This window comes from Triturus cristatus, chromosome 8 (assembly GCF_964204655.1).
Source record: "Triturus cristatus chromosome 8, aTriCri1.1, whole genome shotgun sequence".
NCBI classification, from domain to species: domain Eukaryota; kingdom Metazoa; phylum Chordata; class Amphibia; order Caudata; family Salamandridae; genus Triturus; species Triturus cristatus.
Genome location: NC_140591.1, coordinates 86,581,363 through 86,605,160, shown reverse-complemented (window position 1 = coordinate 86,605,160; position 23,798 = coordinate 86,581,363). Strand labels below are relative to the sequence as shown.

At 47.7% G+C, this 23,798-nt stretch overlaps 1 protein-coding gene across 6 annotated transcripts in view; it reads left to right on the top strand.

The window, feature by feature from the left end:
• QTRT2 (queuine tRNA-ribosyltransferase accessory subunit 2) overlaps positions 1–23,798 on the top strand; it is a 248,618-nt gene that overhangs the window by 176,854 nt on the left and 47,966 nt on the right. For all 6 annotated transcript variants that reach the window (XM_085621061.1, XM_085621066.1, XM_085621064.1 and 3 more), the window contains one exon: positions 1,536–1,687. In XM_085621061.1, the coding sequence (XP_085477187.1) occupies positions 1,536–1,687 (152 nt within the window). The remainder of the gene's footprint in view (positions 1–1,535; positions 1,688–23,798) is intronic.

Genomic DNA, 23,798 nt, shown 5'->3' with positions numbered 1-23,798 from the left:
CTCCCTCCTGCTTCCTCTATCATTGTCTGAGCTGGTACTCCATTCTCCTTCGATCTCTCTAAACTGGTATCTTTTCCTCCTTTCTTCCTATTCTCTTATTGGGTGTTCCTCCTTCTATATTGTGTGAGCTGGTACCCCTTACGTCTTGGTGGTATCTGAATGTGCTCCCTCCTGCTTCCTCTATCGTTGTCTGAGCTGGTACTCCATTCTCCTTTGATCTCTCTAAACTGGTTTATTTTCTGCCTTTCTTCCTATTCTCTAATCGGCTGCTCCTCCTTGTATATTGTGTGAGCTGGTACCCCTTATGTCTTGGTGGTATCCGGAGTTGTGCTCCCTCCTGCTTCCTCTATCGTTGTCTGAGCTGGTACTCCATTCTCCTTCGACCTCTCTAAACTGGTTTATTTTCCTCCTTTCTTCCTATTCTCTAATCTGCTGGTCCTCCTTGTATATTGTGTGAGCTGGTACCCCTTATGTCTTGGTGGTATCCGGAGTTGTGCTCCCTCCTGCTTCCTCTATCGTTGTCTGAGCTGGTGCTCCATTCTCCTTCTTCGACCTCTCTAAACTGGTTTATTTTCCTCCTTTCTTCCTATTCTCTTATTGGGTGCTCCTCCTTGTATATTGTGTGAGCTGGTACCCCTTACGTCTTGGTGGTATCCGGAGTTGTACTCCCTCCTGTTTCCTCCATCATTGTCTGAACTGGTGCTCCATTCTGCTTCTTTGACCTCTCTAAACTGGTTTAGTTTCCTCCTTTCTTCCTATTCTCTAATCGGCTGCTCCTCCTTGTATATTGTGTGGGCTGGTACCCCTTATGTTTTGGTGGTATCCGGAGTTGTGCTCCCTCCTGCTTCCGCTATCTTTGTCTGAGCTGGTGCTCCATTCTCCTTCTTTGACCCCTCTAAACTGGTTTAGTTTCCTCCTTTCTTCCTATTCTCTAATCGGCTGCTCCTCCTTGTATATTGTGTGAGCTGGTACCCCTCATGTCTTGGTGGTATCCGGAGTTGTACTCCTTCCTGCTTCCTCCATCATTGTCTGAACTGGTGCTCCATTCTCCTTCTTTGACCCCTCTAAACTGGTTTATTTTCCTCCTTTCTTCCTATTCTCTAATCGGCTGCTCCTTCTATATTGTGTGAGCTGGTGCCTCTTCCTTCTTGGTGGTATCTGGAGTTGTGCTCCATCGTTCTTCCTAAATATTGTCTAAGCTGGTGCTCCATTCGCCTCCTTAGATCTCTCTAAACTGGTTTATTTTCCTCCGTTCTTCTTACTCTCTAATCCGGCTGCTCCTCCTTGTATATTGTGCGAGTTGGTACCCCTTCCTTCTTGGTGGTAACTGGAGTTGTGCTCCATCTGGCTTTCTCTATATTGTCTGAGCTGGTGATACTTGCTGGATATTCTCTAATGTAGTTCCCTGTCCTCCTTCCTTTACACACCATAAACTGGTGCTCCTTCCTCCTCCCTTGAGCTCATCTGAGTTGGTGCTCTTTCCTGCATCCTCAACAGTCTCTAAGTTTATCCTCTTGCCATCCCTTTTCCTGCAGACTCATCCATGGCCTTGGAAAGCCCGACGAGGTGATGGAGTGCGTGGAGAGAGGGGTGGACTTGTTTGACAGCGGTTATCCCTTCCAAGTGACCGAGCGGGGCTGTGCATTGACTTTCAGCCACACTTATCACCCGGACCCTGAAACAGCAGGTATCTTTTCTCGAGAGATGTGTTCTATCGTGGGAGGCTGTTATGTGGAATTCCATACACATCCCAGAGATGCTGTGCTGCGAGCTGAGCCTTTTCAAAATATGGCAACATAATTTAAATTCATCCAGTGTGTTGTGGTATATGCAGAGGATTTTTCCAAATCGAGCAATTAAGTATAAGCACCTGTCTCCATTCCATTGGCTGTGGTCTGAAAAGAAAATGTTGAGTTCCACTCTGGTGTGGCAAGGCTTTTTCTACAGTGCATACCCTGCTGCTAGGCTGGAAGCTACTTTGAGAGAATGTGTACAGCTTGGCAAGGCTTTTTCTACAGTGCATACCCTGCTGCTATGCTGGAAGCTACTTTGAGAGAATGTGTACAGCTTGGCAAGGCTTTTTCTACAGTGCATACCCTGCTGCTATGCTGGAAGCTACTTTGAGAGAATGTGTACAGCTTGGCAATGCTTTTTTCTACAGTGCATACCCTGCTGCTATGCTGGAAGCTACTTTGAGAGAATGTGTACAGCTTGGCAGGGTTTTTTCTATAGTGCATACCCTGCTGCTATGCTGGAAGCTACTTTGAGAGAATGTGTACAGCTTGGCAAGGCTTTTTCTACAGTGTATACCCTGCTGCTATAATGGAAGCTACTTTGAGAGAATGTGTACAGCTTGGCAAGGCTTTTTCTACAGTGCATACCCTGCTGCTATGCTGGAAGCTACTTTGAGAGAATGTGTTCAGCTTGGCAAGGCTTTTTCTACAGTGCATACCCTGCTGCTATGCTGGAAGCTACTTTGAGAGAATGTGTACAGCTTGGCAGGGTTTTTTCTATAGTGCATACCCTGCTGCTATGCTGGAAGCTACTTTGAGAGAATGTGTACAGCTTGGCAAGGCTTTTTCTACAGTGCATACCCTGCTGCTATGCTGGAAGCTACTTTGAGAGAATGTGTACAGCTTGGCAAGGCTTTTTCTACAGTGCATACCCTGCTGCTATGCTGGAAGCTACTTTGAGAGAATGTGTACAGCTTGGCAAGGCTTTTTCTACAGTGCATACCCTGCTGCTATGCTGGAAGCTACTTTGAGAGAGTGTGTTCAGCTTGGCAAGGCTTTTTCTACAGTGCATACCCTGCTGCTATGCTGGAAGCTACTTTGAGAGAGTGTGTTCAGCTTGGCAAGGCTTTTTCTACAGTGCATACCCTGCTGCTATGCTGGAAGCTACTTTGAGAGAATGTGTTCAGCTTGGCAAGGCTTTTTCTACAGTGCATACCCTGCTGCTATGCTGGAAGCTACTTTGAGAGAATGTGTACAGCTTGGCAAGGCTTTTTCTACAGTGCATACCCTGCTGCTATGCTGGAAGCTACTTTGAGAGAATGTGTACAGCTTGGCAAGGCTTTTTCTACAGTGTATACCCTGCTGCTATGCTGGAAGCTACTTTGAGGGAATGTGTACAGCTTGGCAAGGCTTTTTCTACAGTGCATACCCTGCTGCTATGCTGGAAGCTACTTTGAGAGAATGTGTACAGCTTGGCAAGGCTTTTTCTACAGTGCATACCCTGCTGCTATGCTGGAAGCTACTTTGAGAGAATGTGTACAGCTTGGCAAGGCTTTTTCTACAGTGCATACCCTGCTGCTATGCTGGAAGCTACTTTGAGAGAATGTGTACAGCTTGGCAAGGCTTTTTCTACAGTGCATACCCTGCTGCTAGGCTGGAAGCTACTTTGAGAGAATGTGTACAGCTTGGCAAGGCTTTTTCTACAGTGCATACCCTGCCGCTATGCTGGAAGCTACTTTGAGAGAATGTGTACAGCTTGGCAAGGCTTTTTCTACAGTGCATACCCTGCTGCTATGCTGGAAGCTACTTTGAGAGAATGTGTACAGCTTGGCAAGGCTTTTTTCTACAGTGCATACCCTGCTGCTATGCTGGAAGCTACTTTGAGAGAATGTGTACAGCTTGGCAGGGTTTTTTCTATAGTGCATACCCTGCTGCTATGCTGGAAGCTACTTTGAGAGAATGTGTACAGCTTGGCAAGGCTTTTTCTACAGTGTATACCCTGCTGCTATGATGGAAGCTACTTTGAGAGAATGTGTACAGCTTGGCAAGGCTTTTTCTACAGTGCATACCCTGCTGCTATGCTGGAAGCTACTTTGAGAGAATGTGTTCAGCTTGGCAAGGCTTTTTCTACAGTGCATACCCTGCTGCTATGCTGGAAGCTACTTTGAGAGAATGTGTACAGCTTGGCAGGGTTTTTTCTATAGTGCATACCCTGCTGCTATGCTGGAAGCTACTTTGAGAGAATGTGTACAGCTTGGCAAGGCTTTTTCTACAGTGCATACCCTGCTGCTATGCTGGAAGCTACTTTGAGAGAATGTGTACAGCTTGGCAAGGCTTTTTCTACAGTGCATACCCTGCTGCTATGCTGGAAGCTACTTTGAGAGAATGTGTACAGCTTGGCAAGGCTTTTTCTACAGTGCATACCCTGCTGCTATGCTGGAAGCTACTTTGAGAGAATGTGTACAGCTTGGCAAGGCTTTTTCTACAGTGCATACCCTGCTGCTATGCTGGAAGCTACTTTGAGAGAGTGTGTTCAGCTTGGCAAGGCTTTTTCTACAGTGCATACCCTGCTGCTATGCTGGAAGCTACTTTGAGAGAGTGTGTTCAGCTTGGCAAGGCTTTTTCTACAGTGCATACCCTGCTGCTATGCTGGAAGCTACTTTGAGAGAATGTGTACAGCTTGGCAAGGCTTTTTCTACAGTGCATACCCTGCTGCTATGCTGGAAGCTACTTTGAGAGAATGTGTTCAGCTTGGCAAGGCTTTTTCTACAGTGCATACCCTGCTGCTATGCTGGAAGCTACTTTGAGAGAATGTGTACAGCTTGGCAAGGCTTTTTCTACAGTGCATACCCTGCTGCTATGCTGGAAGCTACTTTGAGAGAATGTGTACAGCTTGGCAAGGCTTTTTCTACAGTGCATACCCTGCTGCTATGCTGGAAGCTACTTTGAGAGAATGTGTACAGCTTGGCAAGGCTTTTTCTACAGTGCATACCCTGCTGCTATGCTGGAAGCTACTTTGAGAGAATGTGTCCAGCTGCCAAGTCTTCCGGATAACATGTCCTGGTCTTACATTTCTGTGATCTTGGCCCCTTTTCTGCAGGTATCCTCTAACTCCACTCTCACACAGCTATCTCTCTCTGTCCAACAGGGGTCCTGAAATGTACCCCCAAAGTGAGGAGACTTTGTCGCCATTTTGTGGTGTGAGCCTGCTGTTGTGGTCTTGTATAAATGGAAAACTAGTGAAATACAACCAGGTGGCCACCTTTAGAGAGTTGGTCTACTGTCATTTTTTGGGCAAAATAGTTGTCAAATCGATGAACCCCATATCCGAATCGGTGGTGGCGGACAACCCTGTTTTCAACAACCTATAATTGAGGCATCAGAATGCAGAGGAGGGTTCCATTATTGACCTCCAGATCAGGACCTAAAGGCCTTCTCCCTGCCACATTCATCTCACTAGTACAATTAATAGCATTCATTTGTGGTATGGAAGAAATAAAATAACATTCTGTTCTTGAATTCCGCAAGAAGCTGAAGACCTGGCTTTTCAATTAACCGCCCTACTGAAGGCTGGGGTGGGCACACACACCTGCTCAGTGCCAGGATATCCTCGCGGGTGATAGTGCGCTTTACAGATGCACAAAACAAAACATAACCCATAAGCTAAGGAGGTTGAAACTGGAAAAAAAGAAAACCAAGGCATCGAGAAAAGAAATAATAGTTTCAATTATAACTTGTGACCCAACATTCACCTGCCCCCACCACCCCACTTTACCTTGCCCCACCCCTCGAGGAAGATCTCTCCTATACACCCTCCATCCCATTGTTCATCTGACTCCCCAAACCAGCAAGCCGGCGCGCCAAGGCAAAGTCCTTCAGTACAGGATGAAATTAACAATGTAGGTCTTCAACGTTTATCTCTGCAGTTAATGTTTACCCTTCACTTCTAGCACTCTCTACTCGTGCCTAAACTCTCACTTGTCATCAGGCATGTACTCTGTATCTTAATTTCATTTCAACCCAGAAATTTTCCAGGCACACCCTTTTACCCTCCTCTCTCAGTTGTACGTATATTTAAGACAATCAATTTGTCATACTGTAAAGTGCACCAATATTTACTATATGGGTAGAGCAGCGCAATCTAAAAATGTAAAATAAATTATAATAAATTACCCATTAATGGAAATGCAATGGGAACAAGAGAGGGGAAAAAGCTGACAGAAGAGAAAAAAACATTTAAGACAAGCTAGCAAGATGTATGGACTAACATAGCAAACAACATTGATAGTGTTAGAACACCCAACCCTATTCCCTCAAATTTAACTCGCCAAAATGTCCTACAAAGGAAATTGATGGGTTTTGAGCCCTTGCACAATAAGGTGCCGCCCCAGGCTAGGATAAACTGTGAGCTGTAGTAAGTATGCCTTGAATCTAGTTAGTAGCGCCTCATTGCTTTGTTACAACCGAACATGCATGTATCATTAATGATCACATTTTTCAAACCCAAATTTACTTCATCAGTTCTGGGCAAAAGAGTCTTTTTTTTTTTTTTTAAATCATGTAAAACCCTCACTAATTGTGGCATCATCCACCTAATGCTCCTCACCGGTTTATCTGTCACCTTTCTGTCCTTGGCAGTTCCTTGGTCTTGCTGTGCATGAGTATTCCTGAGAGGAACAGTATCTTTTACCTTCATCCATCAACTCAGTAGGGAGGCTCAGCTTTCCTAATCAGCCAGTTTAGTTTCCCTGTTCTTACAATTCCGTATGTACCCTATTTTAGCCAAAAATACCTTTAAGTTAACATAAAGATTGAAGCGAGTTTAGTACTTTTCATTTACTGTTATACAATATGCTGCATAAAAGTCCTCCCTGTTTCATCCACCCCAGAAAATTAATGTCAACATTTTCTTCCATTAGGTGTCTACCATACTCTCTTTAAGTGTTTAGGAATTCCTTCAGGTCTAGTGATTCACTGAAAGTATGAAATTTGCTTGTGTTGGTGGGCCTTATCTTAAGAGGGTCAGCGTCGCTCTGGATGTTTGTGTGCATTTCAGGGAATACTTTCCTATTGTGACCTATGTCTGCAAAGTCCTACAAGAACCAGATTGTCCTAAGTTCCTCCTGGAATCTTGATCTTTATGAAGGACTAGAAGTGGTGAAAAGATCATCGGTGTTCAGTATTAGCTGCTTTTAATATGGTGACAAAGCTCTCTGTGACACTTTGCAACCTCTGGTTTGTGAAGTGTTTCCAACTTCAGAGCTCTTGTTCTATCTAAAATTGATTATTGCAATGCTCTCTATCTTGGCATATGTAAGGGACAGATCAAAAAACTGCAGTATCTCCAGAATGCGGCAGCTCGTATACTCTATGACCTACCTAAACACCACCCGACCTCTGCAGTGATTAAAGAACTGCATTGGCTTCCAGTGCGTCAGAGAGTGAATTTTAAAGCCCTCTGCCTGCTGCACAAGGCAATTTATGGAGGTGGAGCCTTGGATATTCAATCTCTGTTTCCTGTGTACCAACCCCCACGTGCGCTTAGGTCTGCCAACATAGGGTTGGTTTGTGTCCCCAGAATTAAAAGAGTTAGATGGGGAGGAACTGGGTTCACTTATCAAGCCTCTACTTTGTGGAACTCCCTCCTGGAGACAGTCAGGCTGGAATCTAACAGGGCTCTTTTCAGGAAAAAGATAAAGACCTGGCTTTTTCCAAGATCTTAAGATCCGTCGTTGTTTGTTTCAATTCCTCTAGCGCCAAGACGCCACGGCATAAGTGTGCTTTATAAATGTTTCAGTCAGTCAACTTCACTATGTAGGTTTCCAGGATCCCAAGAACCTCTTAACCAGGACCCCAGTGTTGGAAGTCTTTCTGTTATCGTAACTGGACAAGGCAAGAAGAACCGGCTGCCTAAGACGAAAAGCGGTACAAATGGCATGCTTAGCATTGGTCAATGAACCAGAGAGATCCGAATATTAATGCAGGTTTTCAGATGTGCTGTTCGAAGATAGGCTGTAGTTTGTTGACTGAATATCTTTGCTTGGATTCATATAGATAGGGGTGATTTCCATATGTTCTGGTTTACATTAGCACCATCTTTTACCGAACCTGTAGCTTTCTGTGCATTCAGGTGGCTAATGCTAAGATCTCTTCTTTTATAGCTGTAGTGATGTTTTCTGACTCAATAGATGTGTGACTTGAAACGGACATATATATATTCTCCTGTAATTAATGAATTCATTTCATGTAACTGTGTGTCTGGCCCATTCTGCCCTTGTTCGCCATGATCCAGATTGGTGTCAACCACCCAGGGACTTCACTACTATATGATTTTATACCTCCAGCCCCATAGACACATACCTGTAAGTGCTGTCCCCACACGGATGAGCGTGCATGTTACTGGCCACTACTTCGTACAAATGCCGTAGGCTACAGTGCACTTGTAATACGATGGACGGGCATCCCCCACTTTTGTGACGGACCATCTCATCCGCCAACTCGTAACCAAGGCTCTTTTCCACCATGGGGATCCCCCCGCTTGAGTGGTATGTGCCAAGCAATCGAAATGAATGCATGCGAGTAGTATGCCACAGATTGAGTTTATATCTTTAGGATCTTCTATATGATAAGATTATGAGAATGTATTTCGCAGTGTTTAATCTAAATGCGGACTGCCTTGTTTTACATTAGTTTGTTATTGATTTTCTAAAAGGTTGACAACTGCGTGTCTTGTGCGTTGTTATTAAAGAGCAAAATCCTGCAGAATGAAAACAATTGAAAGGGAATTAGGCCACGTTCTGTTAATCGTGTAGAGTTTTTAATAGCAATGAAATAAAGTTATAAAAAGCGAGCACCGAGAGTGCAGGGGAGAGTGGAATCTTCATGACCGGTGACACTGGGACAGACCGTACAGAATCATGCCCCCGGTTCCAGTTGAAGGTTACCGGAGTGGGAGGCCTCTAGCCTTTGCTTGCTGACTTATCATTGCCAAAGTATTCAAAAAGTGATGGGCAGACTGCTTGAATTAAATCAGCCACTGGTAACTGCTCAGGCCGCATCCCAGTCCATTGTGTTTTTGCACACAGTGCCACCTCAGTTTGGACCCAGCCATATGCAAATCAATCTTGACCCTGCTCCAATAGGAAGAGTCCAGCCCAGATTGCCTGGTCAGAACGTTTCTGAACCAGAACACAAGCAACCCAAGACCTCGAGGCCTCTTTTCTCTGTGGGGAGTTTCAATGTGGATAGTGCGACTGCACCATCTGTTATTCCAGTTTAGGTCGTATAGCATGACGGCTAGGGTACGAAAGAGACTCTTTGGCATAGCAATAGGTGTTAGAGAAGTGATGACGTTTTCTCAGCAACATGACCATTTTCTGTCCTTCATGGATACACCTTGTGGTTATCATGCCACTAGCCTCTCCAGGTAGAGTGCCTGATGTCCGGAGACAACTTGTCCCACAACTGTCTCCGAGAATGCCACTGGTTTTTATTAATGTTGTATCTGCTTGTATGTACCCCTTTTTAGGCCTGGCTGTAGAAATCCTTAGCTGTCAACCAGAGCTCATGTCCGTATCACCAATAGAAAATTTCGGAAAGGGCCTTTGGCTCCGCCCCCTCAGCTGTTGGCTTCCACTTCAGCCATTGTTTGAAGTGTCAACAGTTTGGATCAGCCTGCATCATTCCACAGATGTTTACATTTTCACATTGCATTTTGCACACGTGATTATCTATCAAAGAAGTCTCTCTCGGGCACCACAGTGCCTCATGCTTCCAGCCTCATTTGAGATGACCACTGTCTCAACGTCACAGCACAAAAGCTATTTTAAATGAGCGGTTTCCATGACCATCTAGGATCTGAGGTTATATCCCTGATCCAAGATGGGTACCTCTTTGAGTCCTAATGCCATAGCCACCTTACAAGAGCGCGTTCCCTCTGTGTGCGCCATGCTTGTGAGACCCACAAGTATTGCTCCTTGACGGTCTCCCCTCCAAGCTGCACTCAGGGTTTCTGCTGCCGCTACCTACCTGCCACCACCAGCACTTTGGCTTAAGAGTAGAGTCTGAGGGGATGCCCTCATCCATGAAGGCCCTCCACATCCAAGTGACCACACAATGGACATTTTAGGTGAGGGGTTCTATGGCCTTCAGAGTCCTTGTTCACGACAAACTATCGCCCTTCTTAGGGATCCAACATGCCGGCCATCTTCAGTCAATAGTGAACAGTTGGCGACCAAGAAATAACATATTGCATCAAAGAAGACCAGAGAAAGCAAGGCACAGCAACCACTAGTGGAGAAGGTTGACTATCTGAAGCCATGAGCCCAGTGCAAGCAAGACCCCGAAGGTAGTAACCGCTGAGAGGAACTGCGAGATGGACCAGGCCTAGCTCAGCAGATATACATACGCTATACGCTAGGCCATCAGGCTGTACGCGGAAATCTGCAGAATCCCTCGCTTTACTATGCATCAGGCTGAACTTACTGGGGGAAATAGTTTGTTTGCGTTGTGGTTAATTGAGGTTTAAATGAGTTTCGGAAAAGCACTATGCATCATTCTGTTGTATATGATATATGTATATATCATCTGTATATAGGTATATGATATATATACAGATATGTATATCGTGTGTGTGTATAATGTTCAAACTGTAGATGGCATTTTAAACTGTGAAACCCATTTTACAGCTCTCCCATCTCTGGTCATCTGAACAAAGCGTACATCAGGTCCGCTGTTGCTGGCTGGACATCTGAAAGACGTCACCATTGGTCCGGCTGCTGGATGGCTCGTAGAGATGAGGTGTTATTTATGCAGCGTCCAGATGCATAATGTGAAGGGGCCGGCGTGCACCTCATCCCCAAATCAGTCCGGCATTGGCAAACCCAGCAGGTTTGGCTCGCACATGCTAACCCGTGCAAACCGGGTCAATGTGCCTGTGTTGGCATGCATTAGCACATCTGCTGGCCAGATGTCCTTGCCCCTGAAGTACCAGCCCGTCCTGCACAGCTTTCCTTCGGCCTGCAGGTGTGACTTTTTGTGGGCTGTCATTGAGCGCGTGAGGCTCCGGATCTGGAAGTGTCTCATCTGTGCTTTAATTCCACCTGTCTCCGGGGCGCCTCTTGTCAGGGAGGGAGCGGGCGGGCGGCTGAGCAGTGTTCCCGCCCGTCCTTCTTGACAGTCTTGGAGACCCGCTCTGCTGACAGTCTTGGAGACAGTGGCGGCTGGTGACATTTGAAAGTGGTAGGGCGTAAAGGTTCAGGATGAGTGCCCTGTGGCAAGCAAGCGAAGTGAGTGAGCCTGACTGTCATTACAAGGGTTCCGGGGGTTCTCCCTCGAGAACATTTTGTAAAAGGTGTTGACAAATGATGCATTTTCAAGCAAATTTTAGAAAGCAAGAAGGGTCATAAAGCAATTGTGAAACTGTAGTTGACATCAATAAAAATATTGCATATGAAAAAGTCGCTGTTAACTGCTTATTCTGTATAATTATAGGACTGCTATGCTAACTCACAGGCCTGTGCACGAGAACACAGTGCACGCTTTCCTATTCAAATTGCTACTAGTGAGGCACAGGGTTGGTAAGCACTGGAGAGGGAAGGTTAGCGCTCTGGAGCTGGTAAGATACTGGCAGCAGTACTTCCCTGTGCCTCACCCACGCCAAGGTCCATTGCTGTATGTCTAAGGCCTTACTACTGTCAAAGGAAAACTCACTTTGGTGCTTTATCTTATTTTCTTTAGTTTTCAAAGTGACACAAGTTGTCTCAAATGAAAGCTGCTGTAAATTACTCCCTTTCTCCTACCTAAGACAAGTACCAATTTGAACCGTAAAACTCTTCGATACTTGCCCTGTGCAATTCCTATTTTCACACCTCCCCCGCTAACCAGCTCCGCCCAAAATGGCCTGGTTGTTGCACTACTTCTCTAGACAGATTATCAATAAAATAATCCTTTCACCCTGCTCTTTCAAATTATTATATCCCCAATTGTAAATGTCTATTGTTTGTAATGAGCAACAAGTGCCAAGCTCCAGCTTCAAGGCGCAATATAAAATTATATAAAAGGCGGAGAGCTAGAACAAGTGGGTGTGTTGTCTGCATTAGGGTGGGTGACACCGACGGAATGTCATTGCAGGCTTTGTTAGCGCTTCAACAAAGTGAAGGTCTGTTGAAAAATACAATTAAGTAACTTCACCTCCTAGGCCATTTTTGATAGGCGCCAAAGTTTCACAGTGAGCAAGAGCGACACGTGCACCAGATGGCATCCCAAATAAACGAGCCACCCAAGTATAATTCCTACCATGAGTCCAAGGGAAAGAAAAGCAATCTGTGAGGCAACCCAAGCAGGCAACTGTGCACACAAACGTCTAACACAGACTTTGAAACGTTAATCTTTTGCTGCAGTAACAACAAAAAAACACACGAGCAGCCATCGCACAATGTGTAGGATTTGGGAAGCCCGTTTTCGGATGGCATCATATGATTGAAGAGAGTAGAATACAGCTGCCCTTAAACAAAAGCTGGTAAGAGAAAAATCTTTTCAAAGAGGGAATGCGTGACACCGGAATATCAAAGCCTAATGCTCATGTAGCATACTGTTGCACTTCATTTCTTAATAGATGATTAACATAAGCTTTGATATTCTAGTAGCGCGCATTTCAACTTACCGTCTTCTCTGTGAAAAGTCTACCTGGAATTCGGCTTTCTTCGAATTCACTGCGCATGATGTCTGTGTGTCCACTCGACTTGGAGTTAGGATTCTGACGTCAGGTCACATGCTCGCTCCCATTCCCTCAGAGGCTGCAAGAAACACCCATTACCAGCTCGTCACAAGGGGTGTTGCTTGCCGCCTTTGAAGTGATTGACAGACAGCTCTAGGAATACAGGGCTTAAACCCTGGACGCCCGGGATTGCCTGAAAATCTGACGCTGCTGAGCGTCATAAATGGGAGGTCTCTTTAGATCCCCGAAAATTGCAGGCCAGGGCGGGCGCTAGGTAAGCCCTTAGCCTTTATAGGAATAGAAAACAGAAAAGAAATCCTGACTGTGTGGTGTCCCTCTCGAGTGTGCCTGGCTTCCTGACGCATCTCCGCAAGGATAACAAGAGGCAGCCAGGCATTGAGGGCAGCACCCAGCATGGGCTTAAAGCCCTTATATAATTAAAAAGCAATTTATGTGGATGGTAATTGCTCGTGGGAATTACCATCCACATAGTTTGGAAATCTAGGTGGGCGGCGCCCTGGCGCCCTCTACTGGCAGCCGCCACTGCTTGGAGACCCGCTCTGCTGACAGCTTGAGCCCGTCTGGAGGAGCCGGAGGCTGCCGGCTCTTATCTCCGCCGTTCATGCGCCCTCCGGTGACTGGAGGCGGCAGAAAGGCAAACGCAGCCTCCGCCTCGTTCAGCCGTCAGAGGCCCCGGTAAGTGCTGCAAATGGAAATACACGACGGAGGGGGCTTTATGTGAACATGGCGCTGTTGGACATGGAACCTGCCAGATTAGAGCGAACACCAGCTCCTGGGGAGCAGAGGCTGAACTCGGAACTGGCTGCAAAAAGACTGCTCCATTACTGTCATAGAGAGGGGTGTTTTTTCATGTATATTTAATGCATTTAGTGGGTTGAGAGCACTGGAAACAGCATTTTGTTTTTGTGAGTTGACAACCGGGTGTTGTTAACAGTGTGGCTGATGTCCTCCCACATCATCAAAAGCATGCTGTAACCTTCTCAGAGGCAAGCTCTAGAGAGGGGTCTGCTTTCTCCCCACTTCCCTTCTACCCCACTCCTGGGGCAGCCAGGGTCATTCTTCGCCCCCCTGGGGTGCAGTGTGGCTGCTGTCCCCCATCATTATTAGCATGTTGTAACCTTCTCAGAAGCAAGCTCTAGAGAGAGGGGTCTGCTTTCTCCCCACTTCCCTTCTACCCCACTCCTGGGGCAGCCAGGGTCATTCTTCGGCCCCCCGGGGTGCAGTGTGGCTGCTGTCCCCCATCATCACTAGCATGTTGTAACCTTCTCAGAAGCAAGCTCTAGAGAGGGGGGTCTGCTTTCTTCCCACTTCCCTTCTACCCCACTCCTGGGGCAGCCAGGGTCATTCTTCGGCCCCCCGGGGTGCAGTGTGGCTGCTGTCCCCCATCATCACTAGCATGTTGTAACCTTCTCAGAAGCAAGCTCTAGAGAGGGGGGTCTGCTTTCTTCCCACTTCCCTTCTACCCCACTCCTGGGGCACTCGGGGTCATTCTTTGGCCCCCTGGGGTGCAGTGTGGCTGCTCCCCCATCATTACTTGCATGTTGTAACCTTCTCAGAGGCAAGCTCTAGAGAGAGAGGGGTCTGTTTTCTCCCCACTTCCCTTCTACCCCACTCCTGGGGCACCCGGGGTCATTCTTCGCCCCCCTGGGGTGCAGTGTGGCTGCTCCCACATCATTACTAGCATGTTGTAACATTCTCAGAAGCAGGCTCTAAATCTAGAGAGAGGGGTCTGCTTTCTCCCCACTTCTCTTCTATCCCACTCCTGGGGCAGCCAGGGTCATTCTTCGCCCCCCTGGGATGCAGTGTGGCTGCTCCCCCATCATTACTTGCATGTTGTAACCTTCTCAGAAGCAAGCTCTAGAGAGAGGGGTCTGCTTTCTCCCCACTTCCCTTCTACCCCACTCCTGGGGCAGCCAGGGTCATTCTTCGCCCCCCTGGGGTGCAGTGTGGCTGCTGTCCCCCATCATCACTTGCATGTTGTAACCTTCTCAGAGACAAGCTCTAGAGAGAGGGGTCTGCTTTCTCCCCAATTCCCTTCTACCCCACTCCTGGGGCAGCCAGGGTCATTCTTCGCCCCCCTGGGGTGCAGTGTGGCTGCTGTCCCCCATCATTATTAGCATGTTGTAACCTTCTCAGAAGCAAGCTCTAGAGAGAGGGGTCTGCTTTCTCCCCACTTCCCTTCTACCCCACTCCTGGGGCAGCCAGGGTCATTCTTCGGCCCCCCGGGGTGCAGTGTGGCTGCTGTCCCCCATCATCACTAGCATGTTGTAACCTTCTCAGAAGCAAGCTCTAGAGAGAGGGGTCTGCTTTCTCCCCACTTCCCTTCTACCCCACTCCTGGGGCAGCCAGGGTCATTCTTCGCCCCCCTGGGGTGCAGTGTGGCTGCTCCCACATCATTAGTAGCATGTTGTAACCTTCTCAGAAGCAAGCTCTAGAGAGGGGGGTCTGCTTTCTTCCCACTTCCCTTCTACCCCACTCCTGGGGCACTCGGGGTCATTCTTCGCCCCCCTGGGGTGCAGTGTGGCTGCTGTCCCCCCATCATTACTTGCATGTTGTAACCTTCTCAGAGACAAGCTCTAGAGAGAGAGGGGTCTGCTTTCTCCCCACTTCTCTTCTATCCCACTCCTGGGGCAGTCTGGGTCATTCTTTGGCCCCCTGGGGTGCAGTGTGGCTGCTCCCCCATCATTACTTGCATGTTGTAACCTTCTCAGAGGCAAGCTCTAGAGACAGAGGGGTCTGTTTTCTCCCCACTTCCCTTCTACCCCACTCCTGGGGCACCCGGGGTCATTCTTCGCCCCCCTGGGGTGCAGTGTGGCTGCTCCCACATCATTACTAGCATGTTGTAACCTTCTCAGAAGCAGGCTCTAAATCTAGAGAGAGGGGTCTGCTTTCTCCCCACTTCTCTTCTATCCCACTCCTGGGGCAGCCAGGGTCATTCTTCGCCCCCCTGGGATGCAGTGTGGCTGCTCCCCCATCATTACTTGCATGTTGTAACCTTCTCAGAAGCAAGCTCTAGAGAGAGGGGTCTGCTTTCTCCCCACTTCCCTTCTACCCCACTCCTGGGGCAGCCAGGGTCATTCTTCGCCCCCCTGGGGTGCAGTGTGGCTGCTCCCACATCATTACTTGCATGTTGTAACCTTATCAGAAGCAAGCTCTAGAGAGGGGGGTCTGCTTTCTCCCCACTTCTCTTCTACCCCACTCCTGGGGCAGCCAGGGTCATTCTTCGCCCCCCTGGGGTGCAGTGTGGCTGCTGTCCCCCCATCATTACTTGCATGTTGTAACCTTCTCAGAAGCAAGCTCTAGAGAGGGGTCTGCTTTCTCCCCACTTCTCTTCTACCCCACTCCTGGGGCAGCCAGGGTCATTCTTCGCCCCCCTGGGGTGAAGTGTGGCTGCTCCCACATCATTAGTAGCATGTTGTAACCTTCTCAGAAGCAAGTTCTAGATCTAGAGCAGAGGTCTTCAAACTGTGGGGCGCGACCCCCAGGGGGGTCGTGGAGTCCTAGGAAGGGGTCGCAGATTCCCCAGCTTCACTTGTCCCTGTAAAAAGACAGCCGTCCTGGGACGGCTAATTGAGATCGTTATCAGCTACTTGCCTGAATGAAAGGCAAATGCGCTGGTAATATGCAAGTGTAAAGGATGCTTGGGAGCAGTTCTGGCTCTTTGTGAAGACAAAGAAGTATGTGTTTTTTTAGTTGAAGTGCAAGGAGTTAACTACTGGGCTGGGAAGTTCTTGCTTTTAATTTCACTGGCATTTACACAGCCCTTAGTGCCCCTAAAGAGGCAGTGAAGGGACAGTTATGTAAAAAAACAGAAAACAGTATTACATACGCTCTGGTATTATTAAAACCTACATTTTGAAAGCATGATCTTATTGTAAAACTATTCACACGTTTTGCAGCATTGTATCTTATCCTGTGTGCAATGCAAGTATAACAAATGTACTTACATATTCACAGTGCTTTCCGTCACAGGCTGTGACTTTGTAGCACTAAAAATACACGTCACTATTCTCCACTGCACCAATCAAGATTTAATTCTGTGGATCTCAGGTTACACACAGACCGCTGCAGTGCATTAACTAATAGATGTTTCATAATGTGCTACAGTCCATTTCCCACTGAGCAATAACGTATTTTATTTATTTTTCATATACACTGCCGATTATTTTATATGTAGATACCTGAAGGTGAAAGACCTAAAAAACGTACAGAATATTTTGCACTTATTTTTGAGAAGCTTGCATTGCCAGAGCATCACTTTTTTTGATGCTCCAGTGGTGCAACCATCTCAACCATACCTATGAGGCAGTGCAAAGTCACCCAGCATGGCTTTGCATTGCCTCATAGATATGGAGTAATCAGTAAGACATAGCAGCGCACGTCACTGTGTTGCCTTACTCTGCGTCAAGGAGGTGTTCCATGGGCTTTGCGTGGGGTTCCCACGCAAAGACCATGGATTTTGATGCTGCCACATATTTACAAAATCACGTTAACCAGGGGCAGCTCCAAAAACTGATGCCTCTCCAGTGGAGGCGTAACGAGGAGAAATTTTTAATTTCTCCTCGTTTTTTCCTCTTTCCATGTATGCTGCATTCTGCAGCACTCATAGAAATAGGAAAACACCCCTCAGGATTGTTTTGGTGAAGGAAGGTGCCTCTTCGCGTAAAAAAACAATTCTGCCTACATTGGTGCTAGGCAGCAATTTGGGAAGGGAAAAGGACTGGAATGCGCCATATTTCATAATTACAGTGTATTCCTTCCCTTTCACATTGGCATTGGGCAGCGCCGCAAGAAGACTTGCAGCGCTGTCCTACGCCAATTCCTCATAAATAAGGCGTTGTTTTTAGCTACACCTTTGGCTACACCCCTACACTCAATGACCTTTGGTTTGCTAAACACTGTTTAATACAATTTCCCCACCGTAAAAATATTTGCTTTGCTAATTGGGGGCTGTTAGAAATGAGGGTCTCTAGTTAGCAATGCTTTGCACCTTTGTCCAAGTAGGGACCCTTTCTTCTAGTCAGGGTAAGAGGGATACACAACTGAAATGACCCCTGCACACTCACTTGGTAGCTTGGCACGAGCAGTCAGGCTTATTTCAGAGGCAGTGTGTAAAGGATTTGAACATAACCAACAGCAATACACTGAAAACACTACAAAAGGACACCACAGCAGTTCAGAAAAATATCCAATTCTTTATATATTCAAAACAAGGCTAAAACGATAAAAATCCAACATACAGTACTTAAAAATATGCACTTTGCGGGGAGCTGGCGTCGGTCGGTTGGTCCAGACTGTGGTGTGGGATGGGGCAGTGTGTCGCAAGACTTACAAGCAGTGCCCCCAAGCCACGGTGCGGTCACGGTTGTCGAAGTCAGTGACGGCGTCGGTGAGACCAGGATGGCGAAATTAAACTAGGCGGTGCGGAGTGCAGTGCCCACAGGTCACGGTGCAAGCAACAGCTCTGCGATCGTCATCAGTGAGACCAAGGTTGCGGTGCAAGATCCAGTGGTGCCCTCTGCGGTGCCTTCAGGGCATGGAGCCAGCAGCAGAGTCAGTGACGGAGTCGGTTGCTTTCCCCCCTCTTTTGCAACTGAAACCACGGTTCCAGAGGCGGTACCCTGAGGTCAGTGAAGACTTTGCGATCCCTGAGACTTCAAAACAGGAGGCAACAAGTAAAGAAAATTCAGACCAGTCCTTTCACTGCCCAAGGCAGAAGCAGCAACTGCAGGACAAACCAACAAAGCAACAACACAGCAAAGTTGCAGTACTCCTCTTGGCAGTTCTTCCAGCTCTTCTTGGCAGGTTCCTTGATTCCAGCGAGTTCTACAGTTCTAGGGTCTGGACCCCAATATTTATACTCAGTTTCTCTTTGTGCTTTTGGGCAGAGAGTTCCTGTGCCCACCCCAAACCAGTTCCATCCTCTCTGGCCCAGCTTCCTGGCAGGAGGTGAAGACAGCATTGTCCAAGGCAGACCAGGCCCAATCTGGTGCAAGATAATCTCCTCCCACTACTATAAATACAGCCCAGGTCTATTCAGCTCAGCCCTGACTCATCCAGGAAAGGAAGGACACACCTTGATCTCCCCAGTAGCTGTCTGATGAGAATGCACATCCCCAGCCCCTGTCACTCCAAAGCCAGAGAGTCAATCCACAAACCCAGCAGAGGCACACAGGATGGCTAAGCATGAAAATGCCTACTTTCTAAAGGTGGTATTTTCAAACACAGAACATAAAAATCATCTTTACTAAAAGATACATTTTTATATTCCGAGTTCAGGTGTGCTTAACCCCATTTCTCTATCTTGTTCCAATGGAAAGATATGCTCATAAGATGTTATAAGTAAACTCCCATTATCCTATGAGACAGATAGCCTATCCATAGTGAAAAATGAAACACACTGTAATTCATTACCAGGACATGTCACACACACCAGTACATGCCATACCCTTAATATACACGGCACCCTGCCCACAGGGGTACCTTGGGCTTACCTTAGGGGAGACTTACATGTAAGAACAGTGAAGATTAGGGCTTGGCAAGTGGGTGCACTTGCCAGGTCAACATGACAGTTACAGACCGCGCAGACTCTGCAATGGTAGGTCTGATAGCCCTTTTCAGGGCTGCATGGGTGAGTGACACAATCAGTACTGCAGGCCCACCAGCAGCATTTGATTTACAGACCCCGGCTCCCTCAGTGCACTTTACTAGGGACTTACTAGTAAGTCAAACATGCCAATCATGGAAACCCCAATCCATAATACAATTTACAATAGGAGCACTTGCACTTTAACACTGAACAGCAGTGAGAAAGTGCGCAGAGACACTGAACCAGCAAAAACAGAGTCAAAACTAGGTCAGAAAGAAAAAAAAAGGAGAAACATGCCAAAAGGGGGCAGGTATAACAGGGGCATTTATAGTTATCGATAGATGTTGATGAGGAGAACCAGTTTCTAGAAAATATTGTCCGAAGGGGTCCTTACACCTAAGAAGGTTTGACAAGGGGGTCTTGACATCAAAAAGTTTGAAGACCACTGATCTAGAGAGAGGGGTCTGCTTTCTCCCCACTTCCCTTCTACCCCACTCCTGGGGCAGCCAGGGTCATTCTTCGCCCCCCTGGGGTGCAGTGTGGCTGCTGTCCTCCCACATCATCACTAGCATGTTGTAACCTTCTCGGAGGCAAGCTCTAGAGAGAGAGGGGTCTGCTTTCTCCCCACTTCTCTTATACCCACTCCTGGGGCAGCCAGGGTCATTCTTCACCCCCTGGGGTGCAGTGTGGCTGCTGTCCCCCTATCATTACTTGCATGTTGTAACCTTCTCAGAGGCAAGCTCTAGAGAGAGGGGTCTGCTTTCTTCCCAATTCCCTTCTACCCCACTCCTGGGCAGTCGGGTCATTCTTCGCCCCCCTGAGGTGCAGTGTGGCTGCTGTCCCCCTATCATTACTTGCATGTTGTGACCTCAGAAGCAAGCTCTAGAGAGAGAGGGGTCTGCTTTCCCCCCACTTCCCTTCTACCCCACTCCTGGGGCAGTCGGGGGTCATTCTTTGCCCCCCTGGGGTGCAGTGTGGCTCCTGTCCCCCCATCATCACTAGCATGTTGTAACCTTCTCAGAAGCAAGCTCTAGAGAGAGGGGTCTGCTTTCTCCCCACTTCTCTTCTACCCCACTCCTGGGGCAACCAGGGTCATTCTTCGCCCCCCAGGGCTGCAGTTTGGCTGCTCCCACATCATCACTAGCATGTTGTAACCTTCTCAGAAGCAAGCTCTAGAGAGAGAGGGGTCTGCTTTCTCCCCACTTCTCTTCTACCCCACTCCTGGGGCAGCCAGGGTTATTATTCGGCCCCCTGGGGTGCAGTGTGGCTGCTGTCCCCCATCATCACTTGCATGTTGTAACCTTCTCAGAAGCAAGCTCTAGAGAGAGAGGGGTCTGCTTTCTTCCCACTTCCCTTCTACCCCACTCCTGGGGCAGCCAGGGTCATTCTTCGCCCCCCTGGGGTGCAGTGTGGCTGCTCCCACATCATTACTTGCATGTTGTAACCTTCTCAGAAGCAAGCTCTAGAGAGGGGTCTTCTTTCTCCCCACTTCTCTTCTACCCGACTCCTGGGGCAGCCAGGGTCATTCTTCGCCCCCCTGGGGTGCAGTGTGGCTGCTCCCACATCATCAAAAGCATGTTGTAACCTTCTCAGAGGCAAGCTCTAGAGAGAGGGTTCTGCTTTCTCCCCACTTCCCTTCTACCCGACTCCTGGGGCAGCCAGGGTCATTCTTCGCCCCCCTGGGGTGCAGTGTGGCTGCTCCCACATCATCACTTGCATGTTGTAACCTTCTCAGAGGCAAGCTCTAGAGAGAGGGTTCTGCTTTCTCCCCACTTCCCTTCTACCCCACTCCTGGGGCAGCCAGGGTCATTCTTCGCCCCCCTGGGGTGCAGTGTGGCTGCTGTCCCCCATCATCACTAGCATGTTGTAACCTTCTCAGAAGCAAGCTCTAGAGAGAGGGGTCTGCTTTCTCCCCACTTCTCTTCTACCCCACTCCTAGGGCAGTCAGGGTCATTCTTCGGCCCCCTGGGGTGCAGTGTGGCTGTCCCCCTATCATTACTTGGATGTTGTAACCTTCTCAGAAGCAAGCTCTAGAGAGAGAGGGGTCTGCTTTCTCCCCACTTCTCTTCTATCCCACTCCTGGGGCAGCCAGGGTGATTCTTCGCCCCCCTGGGGTGCAGTGTGGCTGCTGTCCCCCTATCATTACTTGCATGTTGTGACCTCAGAAGCAAGCTCTAGAGAGAGAGGGGTCTGCTTTCTCCCCACTTCCCTTCTACCCCACTCCTGGGGCAGTCGGGGTCATTCTTCGCCCCCCTGGAATGCAGTGTGGCTGCTGTCCCCATATCATTACTTGCATGTTGTAACCTTCTCAGAAGCAAGCTCTAGAGAGAGGGGTCTGCTTTCTCCCCACTTCTCTTCTATCCCATTCCTGGGGCAGCCAGGGTTATTCTTCGGCGCCCTGGGGTGCAGTGTGGCTGCTCCCACATCATCACTAGCATGTTGTAACCTTCTCAGAGGCAAGCTCTAGAGAGAGAGGGGTCTGCTTTCTTCCCACTTCTCTTCTATCCCACTCCTGGGGCAGCCAGGGTCATTCTTCGCCCCCCTGGGGTGCAGTGTGGCTGCTCCCACATCATCACTAGCATGTTGTAACCTTCTCAGAGGCAAGCTCTAGAGAGAGAGGGGTCTGCTTTCTTCCCACTTCTCTTCTATCCCACTCCTGGGGCAGCCAGGGTCATTCTTTGCCCCCCTGGGGTGCAGTGTGGCTGCTGCCCCCCCATCATTACTTGCATGTTGTAACCTTCTCAGAGGCAAGCTCTAGAGAGAGGGGTCTGCTTTCATCCCACTTCCCTTCTACCCCACTACTGGGGCAGCCAGGGTCATTCTTCGACCCCCAGGGGCACACTTTTTATTGGCAGGCACACTTGCCCATTGCCAGCTATACTAGTCCAACGTTGTTACATTCTGTCTAGCCACCAGACTTGTGTGATGCTAAACGTAATGTCGAGTACCACTCTCACGTCTTGCAGAGGATAACATGGAGCTAATTAATTTCGAGTGGATGAAAGAATGCGGAGTTTTGTGCAAACTCAATGACCTCAAGTGCTTCCTGATAATGTAAATTGAAAGAGTGAAAATGAATGAGTTTAAGTAGCAATACCAAATATTACATCACACCTAACACATTCAAAAGACAGTGTTACCTACGGTGATATGTTTTAACGTTAATGAGAATTTACACCCCGCTTTCCTGTGTATCAATGTCCGTAAACAACAGTAAAGGCAAAAGCTAGCGTGAGCTTAGTTTTTCTGTATGAAAACACGTCAGCGAATCCTTGTTTATAGGTCAATTTAATTTTAGAAGAATATGTTTCAAAAAGGGTTTAGACATCCTAGGCTGGTGACAGACATTTAGGCGTGTTACGTAAGCGCGTTTAGTACAGTGCTTGAATGTAAAAGCACTGTTGAAAGAAGCGAGCAGAACAGAAGGTTTGAAGCAAAGGCACAGCAGTCACTGTCGAAACAAAGTTTTGCACTCTAACAATCTGCTTTTATTGAAATGCCAACGTTTCAACCCTAATGTCAACAATGAGACTGGGCCTTCCTCATGACAAAGATATTAATTCAAAGGATCTACATAACCAATATTAAGCCTGTTGTAGTAGAGCTATGAGTTGTGCAGCACCATTCACAATCAACCACTTAAATCAGTGTGGTTCTTCACCTTTTTGACTTCTGTGGTAATATTTAATGTGCTAAGCAGTGTGGAATTTTTGAAAAATATTACTTGTCCAAGGGACAAAGTGCTACAGAAATCTTCTTGTCCTGTAATAAAATCCACTTGTCTCCTTTACTACCTAAATCATTTAGCTGCTGCCTTTACTAATCGGTTACACCCTCCTAAGTTGCCCTCTGCTTCTGCCCATCAGTAGTAAGCAACCACGCAAATTCCTTTACAGTAACCTATAAGCTTCCACATTCCTCTCATCATAAAGGCTAAACACATCCCCTTTCCTCTCAATTACAGTCCATAACCCTTTCACTGACTCATCATAGGCTCCATCTCATCACCCTTTGCATCTGTTCCTTCACACTATAAGCTTCATGTTACTCATTTCTCTCAATACAGACCGAATAGTGTTATCCCCCCTCTCTCTCTCGCATTACAGGCCACAGGTTCCATGCCCTATTCATCCACTACACAGAATACAGGTTTCATGCTTGGCCCATTTGTCTCCAACTCACTACATGTTCTATGCCCCTAGGGGAGAGTAATGCTGTGGCTTGTGAGCATGTAGCATAAAAAACACTGGTGGCAGACTTACTATCTAGGAGAAAAGAGACAGATGGTGGTTGCAGTGGGTTCACAGAGTGGAAATATTTGGACCCGAAATGGAGATGGGGGGGCTACATTGATGAAGTAGAGTACAAGAATGCAAGGAAGTGTGCAAAGAAGATGCTGTGAAGAGAGGTGGTCAGGTTTGTAGAACAGGAGTTGAGGCGCTAAGCAGGGAGTGAGCGGCAGAAGGAAAGATGAATGTGACGAGAAGGGACTATAGCCTCTAACAACTGAAAGATACAAGACAAACGGGAGGCATCTGTAAGATTATGGGTTCACTTTTCTTAGCAAGTAGGCAGGGGTTGGTTTATTCCAGGCAGAAACAGCAATTTGGTTTAACCCCCAACATTCTGGTTTATAGAAGCATCTTTCACCCCTGACGGCAGTAGGCCAACACCCTGGGAGGCTGAGGAAATCAGAATAAACAGGAAACACAACAAAAGGGGACCTCAGAAACATAAG